The sequence below is a fragment of the Furipterus horrens genome, unplaced genomic scaffold (assembly GCF_987537825.1).
Source record: "Furipterus horrens unplaced genomic scaffold, mFurHor1.1.pri manual_scaffold_21, whole genome shotgun sequence".
NCBI lineage: Eukaryota > Metazoa > Chordata > Mammalia > Chiroptera > Furipteridae > Furipterus > Furipterus horrens.
In genome coordinates this window covers 2,003,559-2,020,795 of record NW_028327191.1, presented here as the reverse complement: position 1 = coordinate 2,020,795, position 17,237 = coordinate 2,003,559, and the positions used below count along the sequence as shown (strand labels likewise).

Genomic DNA, 17,237 nt, shown 5'->3' with positions numbered 1-17,237 from the left:
TAACCAGCGGCCTGCTTGTGAGCGTGCAGATCCGGGCACCTGCATGCATGTAGACGGCTCCGCAGGGGGTTCCTCTGGGCCCCAGCGTCCGAGAGCCACTGTTTCTCATCCTTTAAGAGCTTTTACTTTTGTTGTTGATCTTCCAGTCTTCGACCCTGAATTTCCTTTTTATGTTTGGAGATGGGGGTGAAGCCCAGCTCCGGCATGTGGGGTCCTCTCCACGGCCAGCTGAGTGCGTAGCTGGTTGGCTGCGCCGGCTCCCGGGTGCCCACAGCGCTCAGGGCAGGAGGGCAGACGGGTCGATGTTCTGTGTTCTGTAGCCGCCGTGTCTTCTTTGCCATAGGCTCTGGCAATAGTCCTGTTGCTGTAGAACTTTAAATGCCCTTTATGTTTCACTCTCAAAGCTCTACCGCAATGGTCAGCGCTTGCTGGAAAAGCAGAGGTTCCAGTTCCCACCCTCCTGGCTTTACATCGACAACATCGAGGGTGAGTGGGGGGCCTTCAATGACATCATGCGGCGCAAGGACTCTGCCATTCAGCAGCAGGTGGCCAACCTGCAGATGAAGATCGTCCAGGAGGACCGGGCCGTGGAAAGCCGCACCACCGACCTGCTGACCGACTGGGAGAAGACCAAGCCTGTCACAGTGAGTGCCCGCCGCGTCCCAAACCAGCAGCCCGGCCCGGGGTCCTTTTAGGCCGGCTCGCTGTGCCTTAGCTTTCCAGCGGTGACGACTGGTCCTTGGGTCCCGACAGCAGTGGGGTGGGGCGGCTGGGAACATGGACGCCACTTTGGTGTCCTGACCCAGAACCCCTCGCGACAGTGCCTTCAGACAGAAGACTGTTCCAGAGATGAGAGGTTTTCTGCTCTTCAGGTAGCCTCCTAGGTGCACTCGAAAGCTGGAATTTAACGTCTCGGGGAGGCAGGCTGAGCCTCGGTGCTGCTGGCTCTGTTGTGTGGAGCCCGGTTCTCTGTCACTGAGGTCGCACTTAGTAGCCTCCTGTCCCAGAGCCTGCCACCCCGGGCCTGTCAGTCCGTGCAGTGTGTGTGGGGCTCTCATCCGGGCATCAGGGACACAGCAGTGGGAAGCACGGGAGCCTGCCCTCCTGGCGCTGTGCTCCCGTGGGGGAGACAGGCGACAAAATCGGGCAAGGCAGCGTGTGTTTTGAGTCATGGTGATGTGCGCGGTGGGAAAGGTGAGGGCCGGGCTAGGGGCGCAGGGGCGCGGGGGCGCGCTGCGGGGATCTCACAGGGAAGGCGGCTTCACATGGGGCCCTGGACAAGGGCAGTGACGGGCCAGGGCAGGGCCCGGGGAGAGGGTGGCAGCGGGGTCCAGTCATACTCGTTGGAGAATGTCATCTTTACAAGGAGGGCGGTCAAAGACCCCGACTGTCGGCTGGTCTTGTGGTTTGCGGATGCGGGCTTTCCACACCAGGCCTGCTGGCCGGCGGTTTAGCTCCCAACATCCGCCAGTGGGGCTCTGTCCTGCCCCCGGCCCTGTCTGAGTGGCTGGGCCAGGGGTCCTTGTTTGGATTTGACCTCGGTTGAAAGAGCCCTGTTTTAGGACAGTCTCTGCAGGATGCTGGCTCTAGGGGACAGTGAGGGCGGGTCGGCAGGCAGGGCCCTGATCACCAGCCTGAGCGGCGCTCGCTGCCTCGTCTGGCCGGCACTTGCTGGGGCCCAGACTGTGACTGGCATTTCTCACGGTCGTGGTCAGCCGTCGTCAGCGTGGGAAGGGGGTGTGTGAAGAACAGCGCAGGTGCTGACGGAGCGAGCAGCGCAGGCGTCTCAGGCCGCCTCGGGAGTGGGTGCGGCAGCTGTGTCGGGGCGGAAGCGGCTGGGAGTCCTCAGGCCCAAGTCCGCCCTGGCTCTTCCGTCTCCCAGGGCACTCAGTGAGCAGGTGGCCCCGCCTTCCTTGCTCACAGTTTCATTGGACAGCGACGGAAGTAAACGTTACACTCAGACGTGTCATCACAAGTTCCCAGAGCCCCAGCAACTCTCCGCCCTTGTCTGATTCCAGGGCAACCTCCGCCCGGAGGAGGCGCTCCAGGCTCTCACCATCTACGAGGGCAAGTTTGGCAGGCTGAAGGACGACCGGGAGAAGTGTGCCAAGGCCAAGGAGGCGCTGGAGCTGACGGACACGGGGCTGCTGAGCGGCAGCGAGGAGCGCGTCCAGGTACGCACTGCCCGGGTGGGAGGCGGGGACGCAGCACCTCGTCCTGACCCTGCCCTTCACCCGGGCCCCCTCTGACTGATGTCCTGGCCCCACAGTCTCCGCTTTTCTGTTCTCACTGACAGGTGGCCTTGGAAGAACTGCAGGACCTCAAAGGCGTCTGGTCAGAGCTCTCTAAGGTCTGGGAGCAGATCGACCAGATGAAGGAGCAGCCGTGGGTCTCTGTGCAGCCGCGGAAGGTACGGGTCCCCCGTCGGTGGCTGTGCGGCCCCGGGTGCCTGCAGCCCTGACTTAGGAGACCGCAAACGGGGGCTGTCCCGGGAGCTCACAAAAGTCACAAACGGTCCTGCATGTCATTGACCTCACTCGTCCGGCCTGACGTAAAGGTCCTTTTAAAGCCACGTTGTAAGACACGGGAAGGAACGTTGGCGAGCTTGTCCCGTCCTCTCTCCTCACAGCTCCGACAGAGTCTGGACGGCCTCCTGAACCAGCTGAAGAACTTCCCGGCACGGCTGCGCCAGTACGCGTCCTACGAGTTTGTGCAGAGGCTCCTGAAAGGCTACCTGAAGGTAGGTGGCCGCTACCGCCACCCCGGGTGCCTTCGGGACGCAGCTGCCGGGTGACATGGCGGCTCTCCCCGTAGATCAACATGCTGGTGATTGAGCTGAAGTCCGAGGCCCTGAAGGACCGCCACTGGAAGCAGCTGATGAAGAGGCTGCGCGTGAACTGGGTGGTGTCCGAGCTGACCCTGGGCCAGGTCTGGGACGTCGACCTGCAGAAGAATGAGGCCGTTGTCAAGGACGTGCTGCTTGTGGCCCAAGGGGAGATGGCTCTGGAAGAGTTTCTGAAGCAGGTGAGTGATGGGACTGGACGGGCACCCTCGTGTCATGTTCCAGGCTGTCCCATGGAGTTGAGCTTTGCGTGGTCCTTTCTGTCCGTGACCCGGGCCGGCTCCTGCCGCTGGCGAGTGCCTGCCCAGAGGTGACGTGCTCTCTCCGGCTCTAACGCAGATAAGAGAAGTGTGGAACACTTACGAGTTAGACCTGGTTAACTATCAGAACAAGTGTCGCTTGATCCGCGGCTGGGACGACCTCTTCAACAAGGTCAAAGAGCACATCAACAGCGTCTCCGCCATGAAGCTCTCTCCGTACTACAAGGTACCGTCGTCGGGGAGCGTGTTCCCCGGTCAGAGCGCGGGCGCCGTCCCTGTGCTGCCTTCTGAGGGCAGTTCCCAGAGGCCGGCGCTTTAGAAAGGGAGCCGGGGACCCGGACGCGACCTGCCCCGCATCCTTGGTGGGCTGTGCCGCGTCTGAGCTGGGAGTGAAATCCCGCGCGCTGACCTCTCTCCGTCTGCCCGCCAGGTGTTCGAGGAGGACGCCCTGAGCTGGGAAGACAAGCTGAACCGCATCATGGCCCTCTTCGACGTGTGGATCGACGTGCAGAGGCGCTGGGTCTACCTAGAAGGCATCTTCACGGGCAGTGCGGACATCAAGCACCTGCTGCCCGTGGAGACCCAGCGGTTCCAGAGGTAAGGCCTCGGCCGGGGTCAGGGCCTGGGAGCCGCTCCTCAGGCCAAGGCTGACCTCGTGCCGACTTGGTTTGTAGCATCAGCACGGAGTTCTTGGCGCTCATGAAGAAAGTATCCAAGTCCCCCCTCGTTATGGACGTCCTCAACATCCAGGGAGTCCAGCGGTCTCTGGAGAGGCTGGCAGACCTGCTGGGAAAGATCCAGAAAGCCCTAGGAGAGTACCTGGAAAGGGAGCGGTCCTCTTTCCCCAGGTAAGGTGGCTGTTTGTGTGGGAGTGATGCACGACCTCAGTGATCTTCCTCGCAGCCCCTCTCCCTCCCCGGGGCCTGTCGGTCCCTTTGACAGCACAGGTTTTATTACAGGCAGTCCATTCCACGAGAGCTGTTTCCTTCTCCTGCGCTGACTCCCAATTGTCACAAATAATCCTTAGTTATTTTGTATCTTAAATCTGTTTACTACGCTTCCTTTAAACTCATCCATCCTCCCAGGCAGTTTGCATCTCTTTATAAATTTAGTTCTGATTACTCTTTTAGTGGCATCTCTAGTGTAAATCAGACAGGTTTTATAAAAGTGAATTTGTGAGCCCTGACCAGTGTGGCTCAGTGGGTCGGCCACCGACCTGAAAAGCGAACCGTCGCAGGTTCGGTTCCCAGTCGGGGCACAGGCCTGGGCTGTGGGCCGGGTCCCCGGTTGGGGGTGTGCGAGAGGCACCGCACATTGATGTTTCTGATGTTTCTGTCCCTCTCTTCCCTTCTACAAACAAACGGTAGTGATAAAAGTGAACTTGTGTACTAGGGTGAACAATGTGAAGTTTGTTGAATCCCTCTTCCCTGTCCATTAGGCAAGCGGGTGCACCCTGCTGAAGGCTGGGCGGGGCTTGGCTGGGGCCCGAGTCCAGGCTGCGTTTGGGCACCGCCCTCCAGTGCCACCTCCGTCCGAGTGCTGCCTTGGTTCCCCTTGTTTGCCTCTGTGTAACGTTTCAGGAACTTGGGTGCTCTTTCAATTCTAGGTTCTATTTTGTGGGTGACGAAGATTTGCTTGAAATCATTGGAAATAGCAAAAATGTAGCAAAGTTACAGAAACACTTCAAGAAAATGTTTGCGGGAGTTTCGAGCATCATCCTGAACGAGGACAACTCTGTCGTCCTGGGCATCTCGTCCCGCGAAGGAGAGGAGGTGCGGTGCCCTTGTGCTCACCCCTGAGAGCGCTTCTCTCCCCTCCGCGCACGTCTTCATTTTTCAACGTTACGTGTTCCAGGTTATGTTTAAAACGCCCGTGTCAATCACTGAGCATCCCAAAATCAACGAGTGGCTCACGCTGGTGGAGAAGGAGATGAGAGTCACGCTGGCCAAGCTCCTGGCCGAGGCTGTGACAGAGGTGGAGATTTTTGGCAAAGCGACCTCCATCGACCCCAACACCTACATCACTTGGATCGATAAGTACCAGGTACCATGGGCAGGGGGGTCGGGCTGGAGCCCAGGGCGCCTGGTCTCCAAACGAAGGCCGTCTTGGACCTGCGTCTCGCGTCTTTCAGGCCCAGCTCGTGGTCCTGTCGGCCCAGATCGCCTGGTCTGAGAACGTGGAGGCGGCGCTGAGCAGCGCGGGCGGGAGCGGGGACGCGACGCCCCTGCCCTCCGTGCTGAGCAGCGTGGAGGCCACCCTCAACGTGCTGGCCGACTCGGTCCTCATGGAGCAGCCCCCGCTGCGCCGGCGGAAGCTGGAGCACTTGGTTAGTCCCGGGCCGGCCCGTCCTCCCCGCGGTGGGCTCTGTGCCCTCAGCGCAGGCGGTGGGATCGCACTCCAGAGAGACTGCGCGCAGCAGGCGGGGCAGCAGGCAGAACCCGGGGGTGGGCGCGGGCCCCGTGTGTCCGCTGACGGTGGTCCGGGTCGCGCGCATGTCTGTACCCACAACACCATCCTGGTGGAAAGCAGGGGACGCCCTGACCAAGGTCTTCCACGCCTTCTGGTCACCTCCCTCCAGGAGGCACAGTGGCGGTGGCGGCAGGCCCAGCGAGCCTGGCGTGGCTCTGAGCCGGGGCCCCTGTCGCTGGGCTGTGCGCCCCAGGGTGACGCAGAGGGGCTGCTGCTCCCCCGTGAGGGTCAGCGCTGGCTGCAGAGCGCTCCCTTCTGCGTCTGCTGCCGGTCCTGCTTCGGGGCGGTGGCGGTGCGTGCAGTCGAGACGGACGCAGCCCTCCCCGTGGGCTCCCGGCGACCCGCACGTCCACGTAAGGCTGGCGGCACGCGCTCACGGCAGGCTCTCCCCAGATCACAGAGCTGGTCCACCAGAGGGACGTCACCAGGTCCTTGATCAGGAGCAAGATCGACAACAGCAAGTCGTTCGAGTGGCTCAGCCAGATGCGCTTCTACTTCGACCCCAAGCAGACAGACGTGTTACAGCAGCTGTCGATCCAGATGGCCAACGCCAAGTTCAACTACGGCTTTGAGTACCTGGGTGTCCAGGACAAGCTTGTCCAGACGCCGCTCACTGACCGCTGCTACCTGACGATGACGCAGGCCCTGGAGGCCAGGCTGGGCGGGTCCCCCTTCGGTAACGCTCCACAGACTGGGACGGGGCGGCGAGGGGGGGGTGAGAGCGCAAACGTCCGTGTTAAAGATTAGGTGAACGACTTAGTACGTTTCTTATTTATGTGGCCACTGTGTTCTGAACACTTCAAACGTGTCTGCGTTTGTTACACGTGCTTTTTAGAATGAATTGCTGCTTACAGTTGCCTTAAAGCTGGGGCTCTTTCCCACTGCACGGCGGACTCAGTACTTTCTTCCCCGTGTGGCAGGGCCCGCAGGCACCGGGAAGACCGAGTCAGTCAAAGCGCTTGGCCACCAGCTGGGACGCTTTGTTTTGGTTTTCAACTGTGACGAAACCTTTGATTTCCAGGTGAGAAGCTTTGTGGGACCCACACAGATCTGAGGGCCACGGGGCTGGTGGGGAGCGCTGTGCCGGCACCTCTCCCCGCCGCCGGCCTCGTCACTCAGCGCGGCCGCCGTGGCCTTCGGGACAGGTGTTGGCGGGCACGGCCTGTGTGCGTGTGTCTGGTGATAAGCGGACGTCATGCAGGGCGTTGTTTGACCAGCAGACAGTGAGAGGATACAAGAACAGCTCTGTCGCTAGGACAGGGGGGCTGGAGGAGAAGGCGTGGCGGCTCCCTCTGTGCCCGCGGGGTCGCTGTTGCTAAGCGAGCACCTGCGGTGGCCCCGGGACCCAGGTTCCACCTTCACAGCCGCCTCGGGAGGGAGGTGCCCTCATCCCCACTTCAGACACGAGGAGACGTGGCTCCCACACAGGAGTCGCCCAGGCCCAGACAGGTCGCCGAGGCAGGGTGTGCGCACCTGTAGGCCTCAGCTCCTCTCTCCCGTTCTCTTGCCGCAGGCGATGGGGCGCATCTTCGTGGGGCTCTGCCAGGTGGGGGCCTGGGGCTGCTTTGACGAGTTCAACCGCCTGGAGGAGCGGATGCTCTCGGCCGTGTCCCAGCAGGTGCAGTGCATCCAGGAGGCGCTACGGGAGCACTCCAGCCCGCACCCCGACACGAGTAAGGCCCCCCCCCACCCGCGCTCCCTCGGGGCGGGGGCATTGCCGCTCTGCATGCGGGCGCCACTGTGGCCAGGAGTGAGTGGGGCTTCGTCAGCTCCCAGGACTCCCTGGCAGGCAGGGCGGTGAGTGCCGAGCGCGGCTGCGAGGCCAGACCCAGGCAACCCTGCGTCAGCACGCCTCATCTCAGAGCAGCCTCCACCCACGCGTCCCTGTGCTCTCCTACCGCGTGTGCCCTCAGATGGGAGTCGGGCCTGCGCGGGCCTCTCCCTCCCCAGGGTCAGCCTTCCTACCCACCTGGGGTGTGACGGTCACAATAGGACCTCTCACAGAGAGGCTCTGAGGCCTGACCCCGCCGTTTCTCACACACAGCCCAGGCGGAGGGCGGAGGCGCGACGTGGGCTAGTTCACGGGCCCGGTTTAATGTTTGGTGTTTCCTTTTGGCCCAGAACAGCAGAACGGCCTACTAAACAGTTCCCAGACCCCTAAACCAAACAAAGAGCGTATCACAGAAAGCAGCACCTGTGTGCTCGACGTTGTGGGGCAGATACAGTGTGCTGCCCCACGTGGCTCCGTTGCGGGTGGTGGTTAGTGAGCCCAGAAAAGGGTAACTCACGATTGAAGCCAGCCAGGCGTGCCACATCGGGTGGACCCAGTCCTCGTCTGGCACTGACCTTGTGGCACGTGGTGCCACACAGGCACAACAGCGGGCTTCCTGCTGTGGAACTGGGTCGGTCACACCGTCGGGCACTTCTGCCTGGGTCACGAGTGTGCACGTGGCGTGCCCGGCAGGGCAGATGCGTGTGAGCGCCTGCACAGAGGCCAGGAGTGGCTGCCTGCAATCTGGGCTGTGGGCTGCAAGGCCAGCGGGGAAGTGGGTGCTTTGTAAGTTTAGGGAGATTTTCACAGCTTTTGAATATCCTGAGCCTTAACGCCATCATCCGACTTTCAGCCTCTGCCCCCATTACTTGTGAGCTGCTGAACAAGCAGGTCAAGGTGAGCCCAGACATGGCCATCTTCATCACCATGAACCCTGGCTACGCGGGCAGGTCCAACCTCCCAGACAACCTGAAGAAGCTGTTCCGCAGCTTGGCCATGACCAAGCCCGACCGGCAGCTGATCGCCCAGGTCATGCTGTACTCCCAGGGCTTCCGCACGGCCGAAGTCCTCGCCAACAAAATCGTCCCCTTCTTCAAGTGAGTCACACGGCCGCCCGTCCTCGCGGCTCTGGCCTGGTAAACGTGCCCACTTACGGCCGGCCTCTCACGGCAGCGTGCTGGCGCGGCGCCCTCTGGTGTCCTGGCAGGGCACCCCTGTGCTCTGCGGGGCAGGTCCTTAGCGGACTCTTTCTCGCCTAGGCTGTGTGACGAGCAGCTGTCCTCGCAGAGCCACTACGACTTCGGGCTGCGAGCCCTGAAGAGCGTGCTGGTGAGCGCGGGCAACGTGAAGCGGGAGAGGATCCAGAAGATCAAGAGGGAGAAGGAGGAGCGCGGCGAGGTCGTGGACGAGGGAGAGATTGCCGAGAATCTGCCCGAACAGGAGGTTCGTCCGCGTGTCTCTCAGTCACTGCGCCCTCGTACACCGTTCACCTGGGACGGGCGGGCTGGCCAGTGGGGGGCACGCGGCCGGGGCCCTGCCACAGCACTCAGCCCCCGTCCCCCGTGCAGATCCTGATCCAGAGCGTCTGTGAGACGATGGTGCCCAAGCTGGTGGCGGAGGACATCCCGCTGCTCTTCAGTCTGCTGTCGGACGTCTTCCCCGGCGTCCAGTACCACCGCGGGGAGATGACGGCGCTGCGCGAGGAGCTGAAGAAAGTGTGTCAGGAGATGTACCTGACGTACGGGGACGGGGAAGAAGTTGGCGGCATGTGGGTTGAAAAGGTAACTGGGACTGTCACGTTGGCGGAAGCCCTCGCAGACCCACCGGCTGCAGGGAGGACCGTCACGGGGTGCGACGTGGGGAGACCCATTGATGGAACGGTCCTCCAAGGCCGGGCTAGAGGCACTGGTTTGTGAAGGTGCCCCTGCCTGTTTGGATCTTTTTTTTTAACTTCAGTATAGAGATAGCAAAACGCACCTGGGAGTTTCACTTATGGGGGTAGTTCGTCCTCTAAAAACGTTAACTGTGGGCGTGATTACAAGGGAGCACGTTTATGCAGATGGAAGTCCTCTTTATGAGACTTCCCGATACCACGGATTAACAGCCCGAACCTCTCCTCAGCACGTGACCTGCATGCCACGTTGGCTGCTTTTTTTTCCTTTTCCTGTGAGGTCCACTTAGAAGAAGAGTGTTACCCCACCAGCTGCGTGTACAGGGCCTGAGAGCCGCCGGGTGGCACTGTCCGGTGGCGCATCCCCAGGCCTTCCCCTCGCAGGGCCTTGTGTGTCTTGCAAGCAGCTGCGTTAACAGCTCCTATTCCTCTGCTGCCCTCCCCCCGCCTCCAACTGGTTAGGGCCCTCCCCACAGTGTGGTGGGAACCTTTGCGAGGTGTTTATCATACAGGGGGCTGGTGTGGAGTGTCTCCGGTTAAAACCCAGTGCTTGCCGTGGAGAGGTCCCGCCTCATCTGCTGGCTCCCAGGGCAGGGGCTGAAGGAGCTGCTCATTCTCTCCCCGGAGGGTGATGGTGGCTTGTGTGGCCCGCAGGTCCTCCAGCTCTACCAGATCACACAGATCAACCACGGCCTGATGATGGTTGGGCCCTCGGGGAGCGGGAAGAGCATGGCCTGGCGCGTGCTCCTGAAGGCTCTGGAGAGGCTTGAGGGCGTTGAGGGCGTGGCCCACATCATCGACCCCAAAGCCATCAGCAAAGACCACCTCTACGGCACCCTGGACCCCAACACCAGGGAATGGACCGACGGGCTGTTCACACACGTCCTGCGGAAGTAAGTGCTCCCGGTCGGTGTTTGCGTCCCAGTGAGCGAGGGGCCGGGCGCGTGTCCCTGTACCGACAGTGGGTGTGATGGTGCCAGCCGGAGTCTGAACAAATTAAGTAATCGCTGGAGGGCCACACGGGGTGGGCACTCGAGGGGAGAAAATGGCGAGCTGGTCAGAGCCGTGTGCCCCCCGCCCCCAGGATCATCGACAACGTGCGGGGCGAGCTCCAGAAGCGCCAGTGGGTCATCTTTGACGGCGACGTGGACCCCGAGTGGGTGGAGAACCTTAACTCGGTACTGGACGACAACAAGCTCCTGACGCTGCCCAACGGGGAGCGCCTCAGCCTCCCGCCCAACGTAAGCAGCCCCCGTGCGCTGTGGGGTCGGGGCTCCGCTCCGGCCTCGGGTCGCGGGCGCCGGGGCTGTGTGCGTGGGTTTCAGAGTCCGAGTCTGCGCACTGAGCTTCTCTCACCGTGGCCAGTGAGAAGTGGGGCTTATAAGTAACTCTTTGCTGTCTGTTGAACATTAAGCACACTCAGCCCGTCACCCCTCCCGTAAGGTAGGGGTTGGCGTGAGGGCCTGCGCAGTTACTGTACGTGAGCCGTTCCAAGGGGAAGCGTGCACGGCGGCCCCGGGTCCCACGGGTGTGGGGAACGCGTGTGCTCCTGGCCTGGCGTCCTCGGAGCGCCTTTGTGCACCATGTTTGTTCAGGTGCTAGAGACCCCGGAACGAGAGCATGGACGGGCCCTGCTGCCCTGGGCTCAAGTGCTGGGGAGACACACGAGCAGGACAGCTGGGGCCACAGGACCTGGGGAGGGGGTGGCCGAGGTATCCCTGGGAAGGTGGGTGCAGGGGAGGCTGAGGAGGGAGGGGCGAGCCCACGGGCTTCCGACGTCCTGGGCAGAGGGACCCCTGAGCAGCGGTCTGCCCAGGCATGCCGGCGGGTGTGAGCGGCGAGAGGAGAAGCCGGGGAGGCCGCTGTAGGCAAGGGACGTGATCAGGTCAGGCCGCGGCCCCCCTCCCAGGACCGAGCTTGCCCTCTGGGAGAGTAGGGGGTGGGCGGCACCGCCGCTGTTGGCCAGGGCCCTGTGGCTGCTGTCTGCGTGACCGCTCGGGGGGCCGCTGGAGGCAGGGGGCCTCCAGAGGCCGCGTGGTGCCCCCCACAGCGTGGGGCTGGGTTGGAAGTGGGGGCTGGGAAGTGGCCGCGTAGTGCAGTGATTTAGAACTCGTGTGGGCGGGATTCGCGATGCACTAGAGGTGGGTGTGCCAGGGAGGAGGAGCGGGCGCCACCCAAGGGTTTGTCCAGAGCAGTTGGTGACCATGCGCCTTTACCGTACGGGTCAGCATCACTGGTTGTCCCCACTTCGAAACCAGGCAGGGGCGCTCAGCACTGGTCTGGACGTGACTGCCCCTCAGGCTTGTGTCTTGTCTGATTTGACTGGTCGGAGTCTTCTCCCAGAGCTCATGGTCCCGCCGTGGTCAGGAGGGCCGACCTGGAGGCCCCCCAGCACTGAGGGCGGGCCCGGCTCCGGGATCAGGGCATCGGGGCCACTCAGTCCCACCGTCTGCTGGCTCTGGGGCCTGGGCAAGGTCCCTGGCCCGTCTGTAACACGGGGACGCTGCGGGCCTGTCCCAGGCAGTGCCCAGCGGCTGAGTGGGGTCCAGCCGTGAGCACCGGCCTGGGTCTGCGGGTGAGCTCGCTGCTGGCGTCCCCTCCGGGGAGCCCTGGCCTCGCCCCCACCAGGGCCCCGCGGCCTCGGGCATCGCTGCTGCCACTGCACGTTCTCCTGCCCGGGTTCTCGTGGAGGGAGGTCTGCGGGTGCTGTAGGAATGGGAGCCGTGGATGTTTTTACTTTTAAACAAAACGCAGGAAACTTAGATTTGAATCACCCTTGCAGGGTGTGTCTAGGTGCAAGAGTCTTTACATCCAGGTTCCTGTCAAACCTGCCTCGCTCAGTCTGTGGGGTGCCTTCTTCTCTAGGTGCGGATCATGTTTGAGGTGCAGGACCTGAAGTACGCCACCCTCGCCACAGTGTCGCGCTGCGGCATGGTGTGGTTCAGCGAGGACGTGCTCAGCACAGACATGATCTTCAACAACTTCCTGGCCCGGCTGCGCAGCATCCCCCTGGATGAAGGGGAGGACGAGGCCCAGCGCCGGCGCAAGGGCAAAGAGGACGAGGGGGAGGAGGCTGCGTCCCCGATGCTGCAGGTGCGCACCCTGAGCTCCGGCAGCCGCGTGCCCTTGCGTCCTCTGCACGTGCACACAGATACACACAGGGGAGTCTGGAAACCACGAGCGTCAGGTTCCATTTACGCATGGTCACCGCTCACCTGCAGAAGCCGGGCACTCAGGGTTTGTCCTAGAGCAGCTCCTAAGGGTTCCCAGCCACCGCGCTGCCTGTCAGGCCGCGCACAGGGAGATAAGAGGAGCTCTGTTCTCTTCCTCCCTCTGCAGACGGACAGGGGAAGTCTGCCTTCATAGTGGTGGAGGGAACCGGGGTTCCCAGGAGACGTGGTTTGAGAGAACTGCCAGGATGAAGGGATGAGGGCTGGTCCTTGGAGAGTCTTCCCTCACCTCCAGCCCCACACTGTGCTCCCGCGGCCCCGTGGCCTCTCCGGGTCGGAGCGCAGGCTCAGGAGGGCAGCTGACGGTGTTTCCTCCCACAGATCCAGAGGGACGCAGCAACCATCATGCAGCCGTACTTCACGTCCAACGGCCTGGTCACCAAGGCGCTGGAGCACGCCTTCCAGCTGGAGCACATCATGGACCTGACGCGCCTGCGCTGCCTGGGCTCGCTCTTCTCCATGCTGCACCAGGCCTGCCGCAACGTGGCGCAGTACAACGCCAACCACCCCGACTTCCCCATGCAGGCCGAGCAGCTAGAGCGCTACGTCCAGGTCAGGGCGGCGCCGCGGCACCGGGGCCCGCAGGGGCAGTGTGCCCGGGGGCAGGAGGTGCCCTCTTTCCTCAGGAGGGCGGGCTTCTGTGCGTGGTGGGGAAGGTGTCCACGCGTCCAGGATCCAGAGCGCTAGGGTCCCTCTCGGGCTGACGTTGCCGTAGGAGTCTCATTTGTTGTTGAAGTGCCGTGGGGAACGCGTCTGCTTCCTCTTCCCGCAGCGGTACCTGGTGTATGCCATTCTCTGGTCCCTGTCTGGGGACAGCCGGCTGAAAATGAGAGCGGAGCTGGGCGAGTACATCAGAAGGATCACAACGGTGCCGCTGCCCGCGGCCCCCAACATCCCCATCATCGATTACGAGGTGAGTGGTGGAGGGCGCGGCTGCCCCCGCTCGTGGCTGGCTAGGGCTCGCTCCTGTGGCGCGGCCCCGCGGTGGACGTGGACTTCGCCTCACCGCCCCCCAGAGGCGGCTTCTTCAGTTTTAGGCCGTACAGGGCGTGCAGATGGACCTGAAAGCTGTGATTTGTGTGAAACTGAGCCTGTTGTGTACGTGAGGGGGCACGTGGGTCCAGGGTGACTGCGTCCCGTCTCCGTGTAGGTGTCCATCAGTGGAGAGTGGTCGCCCTGGCAGGCCAAGGTGCCCCAGATTGAAGTGGAGACACACAAGGTGGCGGCGCCTGATGTTGTCGTGCCCACCCTGGACACGGTCCGCCATGAAGCCCTCCTGTACACCTGGCTGGCCGAGCACAAACCGCTGGTCTTGTGTGGCCCTCCCGGGTCCGGCAAGACCATGACACTCTTCAGTGCCCTGCGGGCCTTGCCCGACATGGAGGTAAGGGGGCCAGAGGGGGCGGCAGGCCACCGTGGCTGGGCCGGCCCCACCCACAGGCCGTGACCAGTCTCTCCCCTGTGAAGGTTGTGGGGCTGAACTTCTCAAGCGCCACGACGCCAGAGCTCCTGCTGAAGACCTTCGACCACTACTGCGAGTACAGGCGCACGCCCAACGGCGTCGTCCTGGCTCCTGTTCAGCTCGGAAAGTGGCTGGTGCTGTTCTGTGATGAGATCAACTTGCCAGACATGGATAAATACGGGACGCAGAGGGTCATATCCTTCATCAGACAGGTTTGCTCACGTCCTCCAGCCCGGCTCCCCCACGTCTCCTGTTCCCGCTGGCTCCTGACGTGCCGCCCTCCTGCTTCCTTCAGATGGTGGAACACGGAGGCTTCTACCGAACCTCAGACCAGACCTGGGTGAGGCTGGAGAGAATCCAGTTCGTCGGGGCTTGTAACCCACCCACGGACCCTGGCAGGAAGCCCCTCTCCCACAGGTAACCACAGGTCCGCCGACTCCACTGACCTCACACACGCCAGCCCCCGGTGGCTCTGCACGCAGCAAATCTGGGTGTAGTTATAAAAAGGTGACAGACTGTGACGTCACGGGTCCCCGCTGGGCTCCTGGCTCCGTGCTGTAGTGCTGGGGACACTGGAAGGCAGGAGCCTCGGCTTCTCGGGCGGAAGCAGCTGGCTGCCCGCAGCTGTGTCGCGTTCCCGGCTGCGCCTGCCTCTCCTCCCCGTGCTCTGCGTGCACTGCTGTGTGTCGGATGCAGGCCTGCGCGGTCCGGTACGGCCTCAGGCCTGCGTGGGGCCTGTGTCCAGGCCGCGCAAGGAGGGGCTGAGCCACTGTCTCTGCGCAGGTTCCTGCGCCACGTGCCTGTGGTGTACGTGGATTACCCGGGACCCGCCTCCCTGACGCAGATCTATGGCACCTTCAACCGGGCCATGCTGCGGCTCATCCCGTCGCTGCGCACCTACGCGGAGCCGCTCACCGCTGCCATGGTGGAGTTCTACACCATGTCCCAGGTGCGTGGTGCTCGCTCCTCCGGCCACTGGGGTCTGCTGGGGGTTGGAGCTGTACCCGGAGCTCTCCAGAGTCTGTCATCCAGTCTCCTGTGCAGGCCCCGTGACTGTGCACACGTTCACGCCGCTCCTTGCTGTCCTTGTCTGCACATGTGTCGCGTGCTGGCTTCCTCCAGGACGCTGGGCCCACGCTGTGCGCTTTCTAACACTGCAGACATACAGCTGCCCGTGGTGATTCGTCTGTGGGGCTGCACCCTCCCCCCCACCCCCCCCCCTGCAAGGCCTCTGTCTGTGTCGTTAGCATTGGAAACATGCATGAAACACGTATGAAACACGTCACTGCCCGCGGATTCTGTGAGGCCGTCACATGTCAGCCCTCTCTCACGGGGTCACGAGAGAACCCCAACTCCGTCGACGACCCCATCGTGCCGAGTGCTTTAGGAGGCTTCCTGGCACATCACAGACATGTCTCCAGTTTGCTTTTTTCAGTTTGCTTTTTTAAAGATTTTATTTATTTTTAAAGAAAGAGGAAGGGAGAGAGAGAAATATCTCTCATCAGCTGCCTCTCACACACCCTCAGCCGGAGACCTGGCCCACAGCCCAGGCCTGTGCCCCGACTGGGAATCGAACCAGCGACCTCCTGGTTCACAGGCCGGCGCTGAGTCCCCTGAGCCACACCTGCCAGGGATCCAGTCTTTATTGCATTTTTTTTCCTACAGAATTTCTATGTCATCACCGTAAATCTTTTTCTTTGTTTATGCTTTTAATTTCAATTCTGTTTTTGCAGTATACTTATTTAGAAAGGCTTTGCTTAACTTGGGAATTATATTCCTTTTTTTTTTTATAATTTATTTATTTATTTATTTGTAGGGAGAGGGGAAAGGAGAAAGAGAGGGAGAGAAACATCAGTGTGTGGTTGCCTCTCACTCGCGCCCCCAACTGGGGACCTGGCGTGCAACCTAGTCATGAGCCCTGACTGGGAATCGAACCAGCGACACCTGGTTCGCAGGCTGACGCTCAATCCACTGAGCCACACCAGCCAGGGCTAGGAATTATATTCTTAAAAATATTTTCAGAAGAGGCTTTTGTAGTTTTTTTTCCAACATAAGCTGAGCAACTTGGATCTTTGTTCTGAGCATTTAATCAGTTGCTTCAACATTATTTAGTTCATCTGTAAGTATTCCAGGGCCTAGATTCTTTTTTTTTTTTTTTTTTTTTCTTTTACTGTGTGGTTGCCTTTCGCTCGTGCCTCCAACTGGGGACCTGACGTGCAACCTAGTCATGTGCCCTGACTGGGAATCGAACCAGCAACACTTGGCTCGCAGGCCGACGCTCAATCCACTGAGCCACAGCAGTCAGGGCTCAGATTCTTTTTTTTAATAAAAAATGTTCTGCTGTATTTGACCTTTTAACTGCTGTTCATGTGTTAAGATCTTCCCATGTAATTTGCATGTTTTGATCCCTGCAGGAGAGGTTCACTCAGGACACACAGCCCCACTACATCTACTCCCCCCGAGAGATGACCAGGTGGGTGCGAGGCATTTTCGAGGCCCTGCGGCCGCTGGAGACACTGCCTGTAGAGGGCCTCATCAGGATCTGGGCACACGAAGCCCTCCGCCTCTTCCAGGACAGGTGAGGCCACAGGTCCGGTCAGCGCCATGCCCCCGGCCCGCCCTGACAGCCCCCGAGGGAGGGTCAGCATAAGGCCGGCCTGCCCCCGTGTGAGGCCGTGCTGCGGGTGGGCGGGCGTACAGGCCACCCGACCGTGGGGCACAGCGCACTGCGACTGCCCACCAAGGGCGCCCGTGACCTTGGGGAAGGTGCTCTAACCTCTTTACCTATCGAGTGGGCACCACACGGGGCAGTCGCTCTGGTAGCCTAGCAAAGCCTCGAGCACACGGTGCGTTTGAGTGCCGTCCAGCTCCTGCCCACGTGGTCTCCACAGCCCCCACTGCGTCCCTGTTCTCACCAGAGGGCTCGGGGCTGTGTCTCCTTTAACGTCGGCCACTCCTGTCAGCTCTTGTCTGGAAAGTTCCAGTTTTTCCTAGTTGTGTGACCAGGGCTAAAGGGAAGGAATCACGAATGACTGGGGATCAGTGTCGAGGGCAGAGGGCTGTGGTCTGAGTCTCGGTGAGAAGCTGAGTCTTTTTCACTTTGAAGGAAGTTACTGACTTGGTGAAGTCAGGGTCTTGCATTCTCTACGGCTCCGTATGGTCTTTGCTGTACGGTGAAGTCTTAGTCTTTGTAGCTCCTGCCCTGGTGGTTTTCCCCTAATATTGGGTCGGCCAGAAAGTCCGTGTAGTTTTTTCCATAAAATAAAGGACACCTTTTTCATTTTCACCAATAACTTCATTGATTTGGATGTT

The 17,237-nt window shown here is 61.3% G+C and overlaps 1 protein-coding gene across 1 annotated transcript in view; it reads left to right on the top strand.

Moving 5' to 3' along the window:
- Positions 1 to 17,237, top strand: part of DYNC1H1 (dynein cytoplasmic 1 heavy chain 1) — a 58,675-nt gene that overhangs the window by 22,964 nt on the left and 18,474 nt on the right. The window contains exons 16-42 of the mRNA XM_090265615.1: positions 405 to 644; positions 2,019 to 2,174; positions 2,297 to 2,410; positions 2,630 to 2,740; positions 2,815 to 3,024; positions 3,182 to 3,328; positions 3,533 to 3,699; positions 3,777 to 3,950; positions 4,709 to 4,874; positions 4,957 to 5,145; positions 5,234 to 5,428; positions 5,965 to 6,247; positions 6,492 to 6,592; positions 7,085 to 7,244; positions 8,196 to 8,439; positions 8,602 to 8,785; positions 8,911 to 9,123; positions 9,888 to 10,126; positions 10,318 to 10,474; positions 12,099 to 12,326; positions 12,785 to 13,015; positions 13,236 to 13,376; positions 13,614 to 13,847; positions 13,931 to 14,137; positions 14,221 to 14,342; positions 14,709 to 14,874; positions 16,340 to 16,503. Coding sequence (XP_090121741.1) covers positions 405 to 644; positions 2,019 to 2,174; positions 2,297 to 2,410; positions 2,630 to 2,740; positions 2,815 to 3,024; positions 3,182 to 3,328; positions 3,533 to 3,699; positions 3,777 to 3,950; positions 4,709 to 4,874; positions 4,957 to 5,145; positions 5,234 to 5,428; positions 5,965 to 6,247; positions 6,492 to 6,592; positions 7,085 to 7,244; positions 8,196 to 8,439; positions 8,602 to 8,785; positions 8,911 to 9,123; positions 9,888 to 10,126; positions 10,318 to 10,474; positions 12,099 to 12,326; positions 12,785 to 13,015; positions 13,236 to 13,376; positions 13,614 to 13,847; positions 13,931 to 14,137; positions 14,221 to 14,342; positions 14,709 to 14,874; positions 16,340 to 16,503 — 4,943 coding nt within the window. The remainder of the gene's footprint in view (positions 1 to 404; positions 645 to 2,018; positions 2,175 to 2,296; positions 2,411 to 2,629; positions 2,741 to 2,814; positions 3,025 to 3,181; positions 3,329 to 3,532; positions 3,700 to 3,776; positions 3,951 to 4,708; positions 4,875 to 4,956; positions 5,146 to 5,233; positions 5,429 to 5,964; positions 6,248 to 6,491; positions 6,593 to 7,084; positions 7,245 to 8,195; positions 8,440 to 8,601; positions 8,786 to 8,910; positions 9,124 to 9,887; positions 10,127 to 10,317; positions 10,475 to 12,098; positions 12,327 to 12,784; positions 13,016 to 13,235; positions 13,377 to 13,613; positions 13,848 to 13,930; positions 14,138 to 14,220; positions 14,343 to 14,708; positions 14,875 to 16,339; positions 16,504 to 17,237) is intronic.